The sequence below is a fragment of the Lampetra planeri genome, chromosome 10, assembly GCF_965212315.1.
Source record: "Lampetra planeri chromosome 10, kcLamPlan1.2.h2, whole genome shotgun sequence".
In the NCBI taxonomy this organism is placed as follows: Eukaryota; Metazoa; Chordata; class Hyperoartia; order Petromyzontiformes; family Petromyzontidae; genus Lampetra; species Lampetra planeri.
The window spans coordinates 3376211-3394389 of NC_136116.1; the positions used below are offsets into that span (position 1 = coordinate 3376211).

Genomic DNA, 18179 nt, shown 5'->3' on the forward strand with positions numbered 1-18179 from the left:
TGGAGGGTGCGAGGTGGGGGGGTGTGGTGGGGGGGGTTGGTGGGTGGGGGGGGTTGGTGGGTGGGGGTTGGTGGAGGGGGTTGGTGGGGGGTTGTGGTGGTGGTGGGGGGGGGTTTATTTGGTGGGGGGAGGAGGAGGCGGGCGGGAGGGGAGGGGGAAGTTTGGTGGTGGTGAGAGGTGATGGGGGGGTGGATGGAGGAGGATGTGCTTGGGGGTGGAGAGAGAGGGGGGGTCTGGGAGTACGAACTCTGCTCTTGCGCACAAACCCAAAACAGAAATATAAACGAGGTGGCGCACGCAGGCAGCTCGCTAGCGACAGTCTCATTCAATCGCATGGGGCTGCAGCTGAGTAATTCTGCAAGCGGATCTTCGAGAGCATTCGACACGGAACCTTCCTCCGTGCACCACCGCATGCAGCTGCTAGCCTGCTGAGCATCCGTCCAGCTTGTTGAAGCGTCCAAAGCGATCGACCCGACCGGGCGAGGTTAGCGAGAGAGAAGGGCAGAGAGAGCTGGGTTTGGGGACGTTTGACGGAGGAGGTAAATCGAGGAGGGGGGGTGGGTGACCAGGTGAAGGAGGTGGTGGTGGCGAGCTGCGTGCCGCGTCTGCTGCTATGGACGTGCTGCCCAGCTACAGCATCTTCCACGAGCTCCAGGTGGTGCACGACACGGGATATTTCTCTGCGATGCCGTCGCTCGAGGAGACCTGGCAGCAGGTGAGTGGCCGAGGTGGTGGTGGTGTGCGGGGCTCGAGGTGCGTGCGTCGATGTGGTCTGGTGGCTGGCACACACCTGGGTACACTGCAAGTATTGCGCAAGAGTTTTGTGGGTACCTGGTGGCTCTCACTGCCTACCTCTTAACACAAACATCAGAGATTGCAGGGCACAGGCTCGGAGTATCCAAGACGCCGAGCGGCCAGAAACAAACAGCGACAAGAGGGGGGAGGGGAGCGTGGGTTGCAGCAGAGGGGAGGGAGTTGAGCGGGCGAGAGAGAATTCCAGAGTGGGACGCACGCGTGTTCACTTTGCCATGTGCTGGGTGAACACTTGTGTATGTGTGCCTGGTGGGGGGGGGGGGGAGTTTCTGGAGTAGGTTTGCAATTGCTAAGTCGGCTGAAACTATTCGGAGGTACCGTGGGGTGGTAAGAGTTGCAGAATTCGAGTAACGTGAATGTGTGTACGTGTGCAATGATGTGCCTTGCTACCTGCAAACGTTTCGACCTGCAGCAGAATCGCCTCGGATTGCGTGGGAGGAGGGGGGGTTCACCTATTTCCTGCTGTATGCAAACCACTTCTTAAAAATCAGCCAAACTTCTCAGAGGAAGAGAGAGACCCTCATGCTCATCGCATTGTAGTGAGGGCTTCGTGAGTCGCTGCGATTGCATTGAGTAGCAGAAAGTGAATGGAACGCAGAACGCACGCAGGTCAATGGGATTTCACGCTGCAGAGACACAGCGAGAGAGGTGAGTGGCCTTGGAAAGGAATCGGTCCTTAGAAGAAGCAGAAGGGATGGGTGCAGGAGATAATGGCCGGAGTGGCAGCCAAAGAATGGAACGCTGCCGAGAATGTGGAACCGTGCAACGAGGAGATGGAGCGATGGAATGAGCCCGTGTGCAGGCGCGAGGTGGGAGGTGGTGACGGCTTGGTGCGGAGGGGAGAGGTTGGTGGTGGTGGGGGGGGGCTGCTTTCATCCAGCAGTAGATTGAGTATGACTGATGATGATGAATGTTTGTCCATCGCTTGCTGTGGTGAGTTAGGGGGTCAGGACCCGACACACAAGTCGCTTCAAACGATCGCTGCTACAGCAGCGACAGGGGCATTATTAGTGGTTGTGATGTTTGCTCAGGTGCAGACCATCTGAGTGAACTCACCGCCATGCTATCCGGCCTTGGAGACTTGCGCTTGGCTTTTAAGTGTGTAAACCTATCATCATATATGATTATTGTCGGTGAATCAATGCCCAGAAGAATCTGCTGCCATGGGAACACAACTGTGGTGGTTGTTGATAACCGATGCAAACATGCCTGCCAGTCGTGAAAATCATAAGCATCAGCCGTGATCAACCACTGCTGGAGGAAGACCTCCCCAACAACAAATCGACATCTATCACCGTCCTGAAATGGGATGGGAATAGCTCTACCGTAATGATGTTCAATGTTGAGTTGGCCAATGGACTTAAAAAAATATCTCCCATTACGGGAATCGGCAAAGAATGCGTATCGCCTTTAACTGGCCACAGCTGTTTTGCAGGCTCAGGCTTGTCAGATTACTTCTAAATGATGAGCCTCACACGTGCAACATTTGCTGTTTATTAAATACAAAAATTTTTAACAATTCATTGGCGGGTAATATGTTTAATTGGCTTTTTGGTTTACGATTCGGAAAACTAATATGAATTGCAAGTGCTTTTGAGCTGTTGCCTGATTTTAAAAAAAGCACACATTTTCAACACAACGAAGATTGTCAGCTTGGGCAGTGGTGCATAAGCACATATAACAAAAGTTCAACTCATTTGGTCAATAACGCTGCCATAAAACAATGGGTGACGTTTCGGGAAATGGCCCTTTTTTATTGCGACACATTACCACGTTCCTGCGTTTACGTTTGCATGCTTCACTTTTTGTTACCCAATGGTCTCATCATCATCATCCCCCCAAACATAACCAATCTACTGCTGGATGAAGGCCTCCGCAGAACTCCGTCTTCAAATAATGGCCATCCACCGACTCGTCATTAGACGCGCTGCAGTTATTTTAAACAAGACTCAACAATGAGTCACTTCCGCAAGCGAGTGGCTTCAAATAATTGGTCATCCAATCTCACCACCGGTCGTTAGACACATTGCAGTTGTTTTAAACAGACTCCACAATGAGTCACCGCTAAAGCGAGTTCCGCGTGTGCATGCGGAATCTGCAAATGCTTCGTTCGCAAATCACACGGAGCCATCGCATCTCGCTCACAAACTTTCGCGTTTGCGCTGCAGAGTTCCGACCGGGGGTTGGTGGGGGAGGGGGGAGTTTGCGGGGTGATGTCATCCAGAGAAAAAACTAATTGCATGACCGCGTGTGGCGCAGCACCCCGCGTGTAACCTCACACCTCCGCGTTACGCACGCGGTCAGTTTCTCTCCACCGCTGGATGAACGCCTATTCCAATCCGGTGCCCCACGCTAGGCTGTATAAATTGGTGGTGGTGTACGCGCGTTTTTGCTGGCTCGTGCATCATCGGGCTCTTTATTGAATGCATCACAGTGTGAGGAGTTGGTTAGAATTGTTCTTTTTTTTACCCCGGCAAACATTGCTGAGTCTGCAAAGATTTTTTTCAGGAGGGTTCTGCTGTATCGGTATGTGCGACCAACTCCATCGGTAAGCAGCGCTTTGTTTCTTGTGGGAGGATGATACCGAAGTTGCTGTACCTGGAGAGAGAGAGAGAAAAAACACATACACCACGCATCGGAGAGGTGTCGCGTTCAGAGGTCCGCACAGATGGATTTTAAGAACAACACTTGCTGTACTGCCATCTCCTGGACACCTCGCAGCCCAGCCGAGAACGCTGTAAATGGGTCACGTAGCCAGGAGCTGACCATTATTCACGGGTGCCATCACGGAGTTATAACCGCGTGCCCCATGACGACGAGGAGGAGGAGAGAGGAGCCACAGAAGAGTAGGAGGAGAGAGAGGGAGATTACACAACAGGAGCCAGGCCAGTTTAATGACAGAGTAACTGCCGCGTGTGTCTGTGTACTGCATAGCAGCGGGGTTTATTAGGGTGTTTGTGTGTGCTGCCAGTTGCCTGTGCACCTGTAAAGGTGAGCCGAGCCGCGCTGAAGAAGCATTAGATTAGAGTGCATGCACCTGTACAGGTGCCGTGCATTCATAACGCACTTAGATATGCACCGAAGACTCCAGACACACACTGGAACTAATGCAGCCGCTTTGTTAAAACGGTTTTTGGGAGGTTTGTTTTTTCGGCCTTTGCAAAACGTTCGAGCCCCACGTGCTTGGGGGGGTGTGTTTGTATGGGCTGTCCCAATACAGGCAGAGCGAATGACAAACACAAACATGGGACGGGGTATGTAATGGCAAGCCCCCCCCACACCCGCACGGCTGTAATTGGGGAAATGCTGCACTGTGCACACAACCAGCTGTTGCATTTCCCCCGTTACGGATGAGAAGACACCGTGCACACTGCGCTCCACCGCTAGGCTAATGTGCAGCAAACACCACCACCACCACCACCAGTGAGCGGAGTTTGGGGGGGGGGGGGTGTGAACACGTGGACTGGTTCCCCTCCTGACCCAGAGTGCCGCTGGGCTCCTTTGGCCGGTCCCTCCTCGGTGCTTGGGATGGGAAAGAAACGTGGCCCCTTGCAGCAGCAGCAGCCCGTTTGCCAATCCACTTCCGAACGAGGGATATTCGACCGTACTTCACTGCGCAGGTCGGTGCAGATTGGCCAAATGCGGCGGGAGTTCCAGGACAAACAACGACACACAAACAAAACCCCCCACGTTCGATGTTGCGGCACCATCAGCTACTGCCCCATGCACACCGCCTGCTGCATCTGTGCTATGCGCAGTGGTCACCTGGGTCGTTGGCTTAGGGGCCGTCCATGAATGACGTCGCGCACGTAGGGGGGGGGGGTCACAGACATTTGTGAGGATGTGTGACGAGGGGGGGGGGGTGAGAAATGTGACGTCACATCAAAATGCGCAACTTTAAATACATATAGACAACACGTTCTACTTAATTAAATAGACTTTTTAATAAATGTTTTTTTCCGACAACATCAGAGTGCAGCGCGACATTAAATACGCACTACAATGACAATAGTTTAAAGCGATTTGAAGCATGTTTTTTTGGGGGGGGGGGGGCAGAGCTTTGTGACGTCATATTTGAGGGGGGTCTGACTTTTTGTGACGCCGTGTGACGATGGGGGGGGGGTCGGTCAAAAATCGTCCAAAATCGCATGACGTCGTTTATGGACGGCCCCTTAAAAGTAACTTCCCGGCTGTAAACTAGTTCAGCATTGGAACTGTGGAAGTATGCAATTTCAACTTGAGTCTGGGATAATTATAGCCAGTAGTACTGTCAACGCTCGCGAGGGAGATCGGCTTGCTTAAGAATTTGGCCAAACACATGTGTGTGTAGTAATAGGTTTTTACCCTTTCAACTGGTACAAAAATTGACACCTTTATACAAGGCATCATGTTTGAAATAACCACAACACAAGCTGTCAAAATGCAAACAAAAAGAAACAACTCTGATAATGACAATGATATGCACTGTCCTTGAAGTTGATTGGGGGGTCTGACTTTTTGACTTGTATAAAGGTGTCAGTTTGTGTACCAGTTGAAAGGGTAAAAACCTATTACTATATTTTGCCACTGGTAAAGGAGGTATCATAGTGTACATGTGTGTGTGTTTAGTTTGTTGTCTGATTAGCACGGTTGCCTACGTACGGCGCGAAAGAAGTTCAACATGCACACGTACATTCAATTCCCGACAAAAAAAACGTTCGTAAAAAGTCGCAGTACCGGTCACATGCTGATGGAGCCATTGTTTGCCTGACGGTCATGTTCACAATTCACTCAGTGCGTGCCTGCGGCTGGTGAACGCGGTGTTCCTGAACTTTCGGCGGTGGGTTTCCTTGCAAAACCCCCACGCCCCCACCCCCACCCAACCCATCCCATCTTGGCCATGTTCCATCATTTTGACCGACTTTTGTCCTGCCCTTCTCGTAGCGTTCAGGGAGGGCATGGATGGAGGCGGCAGGCGGAGTTTGGTTGCAAGGAGCTCTGTGTTACTCGTTTCAAGAGTGAGACGTTGGCCTGGCTTTTTGTCTTCTTTTTAGGCATCGTAGCCAAAGCGTAGGCTAAGCGGTGTTGAGTCATCTTGCATGTTTGTAAGAGGGAGGCTCCGTTGGAATGTCACCAGTATTTCCAGAGTCAACATCGTCCATATGAGGCACATGGTTTTGGATTAGGGGGGGGGATGGTGGGGTTTTAGTATGAATGTGCTGATGGTTATTGTTATATATGTTTATCATGTTAACACTTAATATTATCATTTCAAGGCAACTGCTTAACACAGAGTTTCACAATAATTCTGTTTTTAAGTTGAAACATGGCAGAGAGGTTTTTATGAGTTTTTCGCAATTTTATCAGTTTAAAAAAAACTGCCATAGCTGCTCCAGCAATAGGGGAGGGAAGAGGGTGGGTGTGGGTGTGTGTGGGACTCGACCAATTTAATTATAGCGCTGGATTTAATGTCACGGGCACTGCTGGTCTTTATTTTCAATATCGCGCTGCTTTGATCTCGTACGCGCCTGTAATACACATTTTGTGGACTTTTTTTTCGAGTCATGTTTGTCCATTGTTGAATATTATTGCGGGCACACCTTGCACGGGGCTGATGAGCTCCAGGTGCTGGCAACTCTAGAGCCGTGTAAAAGGGCCGCGTTGCTGTGCTTGGCCATGATGTTTACGTGGTGTCACATTTCCTGGCTTAAAAAGCGTTCGCTGCTGCAAGTATGACCTCATCTGTATTAATGTTTCAACAGACAATTATGAGTTGACTTTTTGCCATTAAGTAAACAATCAATATTTGATATAAGGCTGTCCATTTATATGAGAGCTTTGAAGTCACGGCCAATTAATTACACGATCTGTAACGCATTGAGATATTTTTATTTTATTTTTACAAGCTTTAAGATTAATCCCCGTTTTGCGAGCCAGCTGTGGAACCACGATGATATCTCAACGAAAGATTTCTCGGTTGCAGATTTGTCTGGAGATGGAGCGATACCTCCAGACGGAGCCGAGCGGCGGTGTCGGCGGTGGCGGCCGTGGCGGCGGAGGGAGCGGCAGCAGCCAGCCCTGCCAGCGTCGCGAGCGCGAGCACAGCGAGGGCAATCCCTGGCAGCGCTTTCTCGCCGCCTGCTCCGAGCAGAGCGAAACGCCTACGGTGGCGGCGCCGACGATCCTCGCTTGCCAGCCGGGCGGCCATGCCGCCGGCCTGATGCTCGCGCGCTCCGACTCGGTGGAGGACGCCGCCGAGCGGAGCTGCCAGAGCGTGAGCCCCACGGAGAGCGACGCGTCTTGGGAGAGCGTCATCGGCGACGGAGTCTCCCTGCCCGGCTTGCCCCGCACACCGAGCGCCGAGCAGCTGAGCGACGCCGGAAGCCTCACGCCGCCGTCCTCTCCCGAACACTCGCCGTCCGAGGGGGTGCAAACCCCCGCGGAGGCGGGCGCGGACGTTGACCCGGCGCGAACCGTCTCCCTCCTCCACCAGCACCACCGCGTCGCCAAGGTGACGGTGGCGACGGTGGCCGAGGCGGTGGCGATCGCCGTCGCCAAGCCGTGCCGGGTCGGTGGGGAGGCCGAGGGCTCGCTGGAGATCAAGAAGAGAATTCACCGCTGCCCCTTCAGCGGTTGCCGCAAGGTGTACACCAAGAGCTCGCACCTCAAGGCTCATCAGCGTACACACACAGGTGAGGAAGCGCAGGAACCGGAATACAATTATTGAGCAGTGACGGCCTGGCGACGATTACGACGCGAGCTGTAATTGTACCGAATCACGGAATGAAGCGCCCAATGGGCCGGATCTGGTCCTCGAAGAAAAACAAAGACCTGGGAGGTTAAATCGTCAGTCTTCAGGGATGGCTGTGTGTTTAATGATGAAGAACTGTGACTTGTGAACTGCCAGGCATCTCGGACTAGAAATAATGGGGCTTTCTGGCCATGGTGAGAATGAAATCCGTAAGTTGGCTGGACAGACCATTAAAGTCTCACTGTAGAAACTCCATCCAGAGGGAGGTGATTCATGCAATCCTAAACATCCTAATATCTCATGACAAGAGTATTCTTAATACAGCTCCATGATATCATGTATACTGTGGATTAAGAGGAGGGTGCACTCTTGCGATGGCTTGTGCACAATGCCAAACTTGAAGACTTAACCAGTAATTAAGCAAATGCCTCTTCACCTCTTCACTAGGAAGGCACATTTTATTTGTCTTGGCAACTTGGTGGCTACACAAAAATGTGAGCAGGAGAAACAAATGGAAGTTCAAAACTTTGATGGACACTTGTCACCTACCAATGCAGTAATTGTTAGCTTTCATCATTGCGTGCATAAATGCAGACGATTTATCGAATTAAAAAATTGCGCAAACGGATATGAGATGGCCTGTGGTCAGGGCGTCCACTGCAGCATTTCGAAATACCACGTGCATGAGACGAGGGCTTTTGGCACAGATGTCAGATATGAAATTGTACAACAGTTGCTCAAGGTATTGCAGAGTTCTGATCATCGTGAAAAGGGCTTACGGGAACCCCCTCCCAGACAACCGTGCATGATTTGGGTCGAGTGCACTTGAGTACGAGCAACGCTCACAGGTGATTGACGATGCCGCCCCCAGCTGGTCCACGCTACCTCGTCACAGCACAATAACACCGGGGCGGTACAGTTGGCTGGACACCGTTGCGCTTGTGTTTGTCGCGTTGCCAGCAGGAATGGCGGAAGCGTTGTCTCATCGCAGAATATGTACGCACCTTTAACTTATCTCGTACTGTACGTAGCCAACCGTGCTGATCGGAGGTGCGGGGGAAAAGACAACAATCTAAACACACAAATAAGTTCTCTACAAATACGTTTTCAATCCAGATTAAGAAGTGCAAAGCTCCAGTGGCTTCCTAATATCGGAAGGAAGTGCGTTCTAGATGGCCGCAGAAAACCCATCTGGAAGCGCGCGATGCGGTGAACGTCCTTGCTCGACGGTTAACCAAAAGCCGCTGCTGCGAGGATGCCCGGAATTCGCGTGACTTTGTTTGCGCTCCTTGATGAGAATATGGAATCGTTCCTGCGGTGTTTTTGTAGGCGAGAAGCCGTACAAGTGCTCCTGGGAGGGCTGCGAGTGGCGCTTCGCGCGGAGCGACGAGCTGACGCGGCACTACCGCAAGCACACGGGGGCGAAGCCCTTCAAGTGCGCGCACTGCGACAGGTGTGGTGGTGTGCTCGCGATCGGGGTCACGGAGCCCCCCGGGTGGGCGAATCTGAGCCTTCATGTTTTAAACACTCTCGGTGTTTCGTCACGACCGACACGAGTCGCGCTTTTGTAATGCACAGTGCGAGTTGGGCGTTTTTAAAAATGTAGCGTCTGAAATGCATCTGCGCTCCCAAAACGCTGTGGCATGTAAGACTCTTTGGCAGTACGGATTTGTCACCCCGATAAATATTACAAATTGTCGTGATTTTTGGCTCACGATTCAACTCAAGAACCAATCAATTTTACATCCCAGTTTCTACCGTATATCGCTTTGTTTGCAAACAAATTTCAGTTTTGTGTACATTTTATATATATATACCCATTAGCTTAAATGTAATACATGTAATTTTCCCAAACTGTAAACAACCGATTCTCATGCACACGCATCATGTGCGTGTTTAATCGCAATGCATGCTCTTAATAGTCCAGCCATGCACATATTTACGAAACAAAAAAGACAAGGCTAACATATCAAAGTAACAACACCCAAGATCGATTGTTAATTTCGTTTTGTTTTTATTCACAGGTCATTCTCAAGGTCTGATCACCTGGCGCTGCACATGAAGAGGCACCAATGACGCCCGTTGCTTTGGCGCCAGCGCCATTTTTATCAGTGGATATTTCCAGGACTGAAATAAAGCCATAATAGCAATAAAATATTAATACTGTAATAATAATAATAATGATGATGATACATTAATTAAAAAAATACACACAAAAAAAAACATAAAATAAAAAAAAACAAAAAAACATATGTTTCAAGTACGTGGAGCTCTTCTGGCACAATGGCTGTGTTGGCCTGTGCTGCTGCTGTCATGGATGTGACACCTTGGCTGGCTATGCGCCCCTTCGTGTTCCTGCTTCTCCGTGACATCACTGCCGTCACTTCCGAACTCTCAACACGGCCACCAGGCTTCCCTCTGCCCCGCCATCTGCGCGCGCTCAACTTCCTGTTCGAATTGTGACATTCCAACAGAAAGGGCGACCCAAGCACCTGCCGTGAGCGAGGCGCCACTGCGTCGTACCGGGACTTTCTGCATCCTTAAGGAGCATTTGCGTTTAAACAAGATGCATCGCCACGTACCATTTTATGTCAATATCACTTTTTAAGTTGCCGTTTTAAGAATAAAAACCGGACGGGTGATGTGTTCCTAGGTTGAGCTGCATTGGGCGTCTTGACAAGGCTGTTGGATCGAGACTTGACATTGAATCCATCGCAAGCAGCAGTATGCGACGAGTTAAAAGCTGATTCGTAGTAAAACGGTTGTCCCCACCACGTCCCGTTTTTTGCGTCCAGCCAACAGTGTCTGATGCGGGAAGTCTAGCGAGCACCTGGACCGCGGTGCATCACTTGGGGCGTTTTGCTCGACAGCCTCGTTCTGGATCGAGCAGCAACTGCAGAAGCGGAAACACGAACCCGTATATTTGCAGCCACGTGTAACCGATGACCCACCTCGGTTTTGGTCTTTCCTCAAAAAAAGATAACAGGGGCGGTGCGTGTAACTTGTGCGGTCTGCTCCGGTTTGCGCCACAACCTGGCGGCAGGAGCCAGGCGCGTGGCTCGGCAACAAAATCCAAGAGGAAACGTGCGGTGCAACGTCGGCATATTTGACGGACAATAAATGTACCAAACACGGCCACTTGATGAACATACGTATGTGCCTTACACTAAAGGAATCTCTGGAGCCATGCGTCGCACTCGCAGTGTGTTTGCGCGTGTGTTCCTCTATCCACTTCGTAAGTAATGTTGGGTTTTTTATACACGTTAAAATGTATGTATCGTAATATAGCCGATGCCCTTTTTGTACACTTGTATTTATTACCAAAGTTAAACGTAACCCTCGGCACATCTCATGCCTTAGATAAGTGGAGTGGCAAATATTGGAATCGTTCTGAAACCTGGTTTGACACTCCAAACCCAGTCTGCTGATTTGACTGTCGGTCACAAGACCCACTTAAAATATCTTTGCAATGCAAATGTTTAAAGGTATTCTTTGGCAACTATGAGTTCATAATTTGATTTTTATTTTAATATTGTTTGAAAAGCATGTTGAACATGACGCACTAACTGATAAAATTCTCTGTATAGAGGATGTGAATTCTTGCCTTAATGTTTTAGGAATACAGGACTGTACATTCCCACTCGACAGAAATGGCCACAAATGGGTATTTATGAGTTCCAAAGTGGAAAGCAGCTAAAATTATTGCTAAAGAAATAATTTATTTTTGTTTACTATTTTTGTAAATTTGTGTAAATTTGTAGCTAAATTACGAAATGCAATGGTTTATTTGAAATTTCTTTAAAAAAAACAAATGGGTACAAAATTCACACCAAGGAGGTCACCACCGTTAAAGTTCTAATTCGAATTTAATATTTCAACACAGGTCATCCCTTCATATATACACGATTCCAGCCAGGTACAGCAGTATGTCCACAACAGTGGGGGGTACGTAGCTGCACGAGTCTTTAAAGTCCGTGGCCCTTAGGTCACAAGTTCCAGAGGCCTACAATCAGGCTTTTTAAGCTCCTGTTACTGCACCTTATGCAAAGCAACAACTCCCAAAGACACTCTGCCATAGCTGGTTATAGCACTCTATTTTGTAGAAATTGTAAAACAAAATATTAAAAAAATGTAAAAATAAAAAACATGTACATGTTGTAAGATTATGACTTTGTAAGTCTCTTCGTCTTGATCTTTAGTTACCATTGTACATGTCCTTTTACAAAAAAATGGCTGTATATGAGGTTTTTTTTTGGCAAGACTGATGAATGTAAGCCTATTTGTGTCATTAAAGTAGGTGGCATTTCACGAAATTTATATTGTCCTGTTATTGTTTTTGACTGCACACACAAGTGCAGTGCGTTTCTTGGCAAGTTGTCACTTGCTTGCGGCAATGGTTGCACGGTATTTATCCTTGTCAGAACAAAACTTCTAAAGCGCCGAGTCAGGGCGCACACCTGCCTTTGATATTCACGAGAGGGTTGCCACCTTCGGACGTACAAAAAGACCGGGACATCTCGTGGGAAGATGAATATCTCACAATACTGGAAGAGGGGACAAATACTCGTAAGTGCATTGTCTCGATTGGTGGTTTGTTACGCAACTGACAAAGACCGGAACTTTTAATGTCCCGGGACGGTTTGCAAATTTCACCAGATGGCTACATCAACAAGTGAACGATCTTGGCATGAACCAGGACAGGTGGCAACCCTAAACTATTATTTTTTTTAGCTATACAGCTCTTTTTTCAGAAGCGACTTGGCCACAAATGATAGCTCAACGAAGTGGCTTATGTCGACATTATTTGAGTCAAATACTCTCAACGCGTGTTTCTAAATGTGGAGGGGAAAACCGAAGGACCCGGTGAAAAATCCACGCGACCACGGAGAGAACATGCAAATTCCAAATATACAGGCGTCAGGGTTAGGATCGATCCCACGACCTCCTGCATGCTAGGCGAGGGAGTTAACATCTCCTGTCAAGGGATAAACCAGGACAGGTGGCAAACATAATATTACACTTATGTCGTTTCCAGAGGGCCAGGATATTGCGGTGGCTGCTTCTTGCGTCTGTTTACCAACGTGGCCGTTTCAATGGGCCTTGTGCAGATTGCTGAAAGCGGCATAATTCAAGGCCAGCGGAAGACAGCAATTGCATTATTTATAGAGTTTTAATGGAAAATGTTCTAATGGACTTGCCAAAGAGCCTTTCCTGTAATTCATTATATTTATGGAGCGATCGATGCAATGTCAAACCATAAATAGAAGATTGTGTTATAGGAATAAAAGTATCTCTTGATTTCGTATCATTCACTGTAGGTCTATACGAATACTTCACTTAACATTATCATACAACGGCACTGTACCTCAGAGCCAATGTCTTTTCTAGTTTGAAAGCCTATTTCAATATTTGCCAGTTTCTAATTATATCGAGGTGTTTTTTTTTACAGAGGGAAATCTAATTGTAAAATACTTTGTAAGGGCAAATCTATGAGAAGTGCATTACATATCCATTAGCTAATAATTCAATGCCACAGAGACAGCCCTTTGCCATTATCCAGCTGCTAACGGTAGCTGGACGCGTCCCAAGCACTGCGGTTTTTTTTTGCCTGGGAATGGATTGCTGTTTTGTTTGGCGCAAGCAGAGGATGGGGGCTCGCTCGCTCGCTCGAGCGCGAGTTACTGAAACGCGATGCATGCCCTTATAAGGCAAGCCAGGAGAGGTTGCTTCACTTCCCACTCCCCATTTCAGCAGAGGCATATGGGGACCCCTTTATTTAATTTGGCGGAAGGGGACCCTGCGAGTGACATGACCAATTGATAGCTCGTCTGTGGCTTGTTTGCGATCCGAGGCCGGCGGACACCCTGGTTAATACTACGCACGTGTTGACCGTAATGCACGCAGTCTGCTTCACACTGGACTTTGAATGTCCCGTGACATGTACCGACGTCAGGGTCTAAACATTCCAAATTTGAAAAGTTACCCCAAAACTTCTCGATTTGTAAAAACAAACATAGCAACTTCACCCCCGACTGGGAAATTACCGCATGCTATGTGAACACAGCACGTTCATGATACATGATAGCCTTACAATCGAAGAATTGTGCATGTGAAAGAAGTTCAACATACATACAATCAAAGTACATTATCATTTTATATGAATTAGGTGCAACCATATCGTTATGCAGGTCGCTAAAAGGCAGTGTGTGGCAATGCCACAATTTATTTGTGAAATACACATGTAACTACGGCTTAATGTCTCAATGAATATTTTTCTGCATGGTGGCAGACCGGAGTAAGGTGGTATGATGTAAGTGTGGCCACAGCCATTGTCGAGAGGTGTATACTTAATGTTGTGCACTGGGCGTAAAAAAAATCTTGTCCAGTCGGGACAGATCTGGATGACTTTAAAATCTGCTTGCAAGTGTATCGCGGAAATATCGTGTAGCACTCTGTACCTTTACGCATGTCGTCCATAGAGCGTGTGACAATGCCACTGAGTTGGGAAATAACGAACTAGAACTGTTAATACGCCCACCCAGGCATCGGATGAATTGTCACGGTTAATGAGTTGTAATTCGAGTGGACAACATATTCTTTATTTTTTTTCCAGCGGTTAATTTCCGTCTGATCGCACCCGTTTTGTTCACTCCGTTAGCCACCAAGTAACATTTGCATGTCATTTGCATAATTATAAACATCGGCATCTCACGCACGCTCGTTGATGGGTGTTTCGTGAGCCTAAGCAGTCGATATTCATTCATGAATATATACCCAGTGGAAAATGTTGGTCCAAAAAAACATTTGTATGTCCATTGTTGTTCCTCTCTAAAAACATTTACCTATCATTGGGCTCACTGCTGTCTTGCGATTTTATCAAACGATACGTCGCCGACAGCGGCGAGTTTACGCTTCAGAATAACGATCCGCTAGTTCTGTATCGCAACAGAGCGACTCGACAAGCAAACACACTGTGCTCATGCGTGTTGTTGGAAGGTAAATCCTCCCCGGTTCGCTGTGGTCGAGGAAATGCCGCCAAGGTTTGAAGTTTATAGCTCAGTGCTCCTGTGCAAGCGACTGCAAGCTGTGTGTGTGTGCAGGTGTCTTTTTTATCTTGAGAGGCTCAAAATGTGTTTTTATTGGTGGGGTTTTTTTTTTACGAAATGGTTTCACTTATCTTAATTTCGATTTATAGAGCGCCTCAGCGCAAGGCACTTTACATAGTTTAAACGCGGTAAAAACAACGAGTGATTTAAGATGGCAAGGGCGTGCCGAGGCCGAGGAATAAGTGACCGCAACAGAGGGCAAATGGGGCTCACGAAATGGCCTATAGGAGAGGAACGGGAAGGAGTGGAGTGGTGAAGGTAGGGAAGAGGAAGAGGAATGGGCAATGAAGAAGAGGCTGAGGCAAGAGGTGGGCTGCTCGATGCACAAGGGGACATTAATTCCAGTGGAGGGGTGCAGGGAAGGATCCAAGACGAGATTGAGTGCAGGGAGGAGGGACACGGAAAGAGAGAGAGAGAGAAGATTGTGAACGCATAGGACGAGAGGGGAGGTCAAAAGTCATGAGAGGGGCATTGGCAAGAGAGGAAAGCGTAGTAGCAGAGGGATGCAGCAAGTTGTTGATGGTGGAAAAGATTAGATGAAAGTGTGGGGCAAAGGGAGAGATGAGGGATTAGGAAGTAATGTATGTGTGTGTGCATGTTGAATTTCTTTCACACCGTACATAACCAACCGTGCCAATCAGAGGTGCTGATGAAGGACAACAAACCAAACGCAAAAAGCAAGTTCGCAAGAAATGCGTTTGCACTTAAGAAGGTGAGGCTGTTTTGCAGATCTGCAAGAGACGTGGAAAGGGAATGGTCAAGTGCATGGGTCTTTGCTGGGGAGGGATCGGCTTTCCAGTTGTGTCCAGCTGGCGGACCGAGTGCTGGTCAAGTTCGAGGGGGATGGAGGAAAAGGAACGTGGAGCAACGGGGGGGGGGGGGTGTCGAGAGAAAGAGACAAAGAGAGCCAAAGCAACAGTAGACGCGGAGTCGTCGTCGTCAGGGTGAAGGGAGGAAAAGTCGGAAGTGGGGGGAGGGTCGAGGATAAGGGGGGGGGGGTCAGCAAAGGCGGGTCAAGAGAACGGAGATCATGGCAGAAGAATGGGGTGCTGGAGGGGAAGGGATAGAGGCAGGAGGGGAGGGCAAAGTGATGGTCAAAGTGAAAAGGTGATCGGAAGAGGTGGGGGGGGGGGAGATCCGTGGGGATGGGGGGAGCTGTGCAATCGGAGAGGATTATTGGGACCAGAGTGTTGCCCGATGTCTGGATAGGGGGGCGGGGTGCCAGGTGGAGGTTAAAGGAGCCGATTAGAGGGAGGAGAACCCGCGGAGATGGAGGGCAAACTCAGGTGGAGGTTGAGATCCCCCAAGAGAATGAGGGGGTGGGGGGAGAGGGAGACGAGAGGAAAGAAGGCAGATCCAGGTGGTCAGAGAGGGATGCAAGAAGGGCCAGGTGGGTGACACATGATAAGAAATTGAACGAGGGAAGGTAAAGTAAGATAGTTGGTACTCGAAAGTGGGAAAGATAGAGACGACAGAAAGAGGAGAGATAAGGAGACCAGATAGAGGGGATGAGAAGGTCGACACAACCACCACCACCACCACCACCCCCACCACCCACCACCACCACCCACCACCACCCACCACCACCCACCACCACCACCCACCACCACCACCACCCACCACCACCACCCACCACCACCCACCACCACCACCCACCACCACCAACCCCACCCACCACCACCAACCACCCACCTCCACCCACCACCACCACCCACCGCCACCACCACCACCCACCACCACCACCCACCACCACCCACCACCAACCACCCACCTCCACCCACCACCAACCACCCACCTCCACCCACCACCACCACCCACCGCCACCACCACCACCCACCACCACCACCCACCACCACCCACCACCACCACCCACCACGACCACCCACCACCACCCACCACCACCACCCACCACCACCCACCACCACCACCACCCACCACCACCAACCCCACCCACCACCACCAACCACCCACCTCCACCCACCACCACCACCCACCGCCACCACCAACACCCACCACCACCACCCACCACCACCCACCACCAACCACCCACCTCCACCCACCACCAACCACCCACCTCCACCCACCACCACCACCCACCGCCACCACCACCACCACCACCCACCACCACCCACCACCACCACCCACCACCACCACCCACCACCACCCACCACCACCCACCACCACCACCCACCACCACCACCACCACCCACCACCACCACCCACCACCCACCACCACCCACCACCACCACCCACCACCAACCCCACCCACCACCACCAACCACCCACCTCCACCCACCACCACCACCCACCGCCACCACCACCACCCACCACCACCACCCACCGCCACCACCACCAGGTCGAGGTGATGGAGTTGCCAGGTCGAGGCGATTGAGTTGCCAGGTCGAGGCGATTGAGTTGCCAGGTCGAGGCGATTGAGTTGTCAGGGCGAGGCGATGGAGTTGCCAGGTCGAGGCGATTGAGTTGTCAGGGCGAGGCGATGGAGTTGCCAGGTCGAGGCGATTGAGTTGCCAGGTCGAGGCGATTGAGTTGCCAGGTCGAGGCGATTGAGTTGCCAGGTGGAGGTGATGGAGTTGCCAGGTGGAGGTGATGGAGTTGCCAGGTCGAGGCGATTGAGTTGCCAGGTCGAGGCGATTGAGTTGCCAGGTGGAGGTGATAGAGTTGCCAGGTGGAGGTGATGGAGTTGCCAGGTGGAGGTGATGGAGTTGCCAGGTGGAGGTGATGGAGTTGCCAGGGCGAGGCGATGGAGTTGCCAGGTGGAGGCGATGGAGTTGCCAGGTCGAGGCGATGGAGTTGCCAGGTCGAGGTGATGGAGTTGCCAGGTCGAGGCGATGGAGTTACCAGGTGGAGGCGATGAAGTTGCCAGGTGGAGGCGATGGAGTTGCCAGGTCGAGGCGATGGAGTTGTCAGGGCGAGGCGATGGAGTTGCCAGGTGGAGGTGATGAAGTTGCCAGGTGGAGGTGATGGAGTTGCCAGGTCGAGGTGATGGAGTTGCCAGGTGGAGGCGATGGAGTTGCCAGGTCGAGGTGATGAAGTTGCCAGGTCGAGGTGATGGAGTTGTCAGGCCCGACCAGATGGCCCGACAAGCGGGTCGAACACTGAATAACAGTGATGTGGGCCGGTGAAGGGACCCAGGGTAACGGCGGAAGGCCAAGCCCCCCCGCCCCCTGGCAGCACGGCAAAGCCGGTATCGGCCGGGAATCGTTGGGGAAGCCCAAATGGTATAGGTCACGACGCAGAGAGGTGTGCCAGTGGAGTCGGGGGAAAAAAGGGGAACACATTAAAATGACGAAGAAGCGAGTAGAAAAGCGAGGAGCAGGAGTGGAGGCAGCCTGCCGCCCTTGCCATCACCTTGTGGCGGGCAGGCCTCTGTGGTTCAAGGTTCAGAAACACGGCGCGTGTGCTTTGTACGGTGACAGCTTTGTTTTAACCACAGGATGCGATTCTTTGTTTTCCAGCTTCATTATTCTTTGGAGTCATCATCGGTGCTTTGTGTGCCCTGCGTGGCTAGA

At 50.5% G+C, this 18179-nt stretch overlaps 1 protein-coding gene across 1 annotated transcript; it reads left to right on the forward strand.

Moving 5' to 3' along the window:
• The first annotated feature begins 246 nt into the window (after positions 1-246).
• Positions 247-11856, forward strand: LOC144720855 (Krueppel-like factor 7). Its single transcript, XM_078597947.1, has 4 exons — positions 247-715; positions 6776-7484; positions 8873-8996; positions 9568-11856. The coding sequence occupies exons 1-4, from the start codon at positions 614-616 to the stop codon at positions 9617-9619; spliced, it is 987 nt and encodes a 328-aa protein (XP_078454073.1). The 5' UTR covers positions 247-613; the 3' UTR covers positions 9620-11856.
• Positions 11857-18179: the final 6323 nt, after the last annotated feature.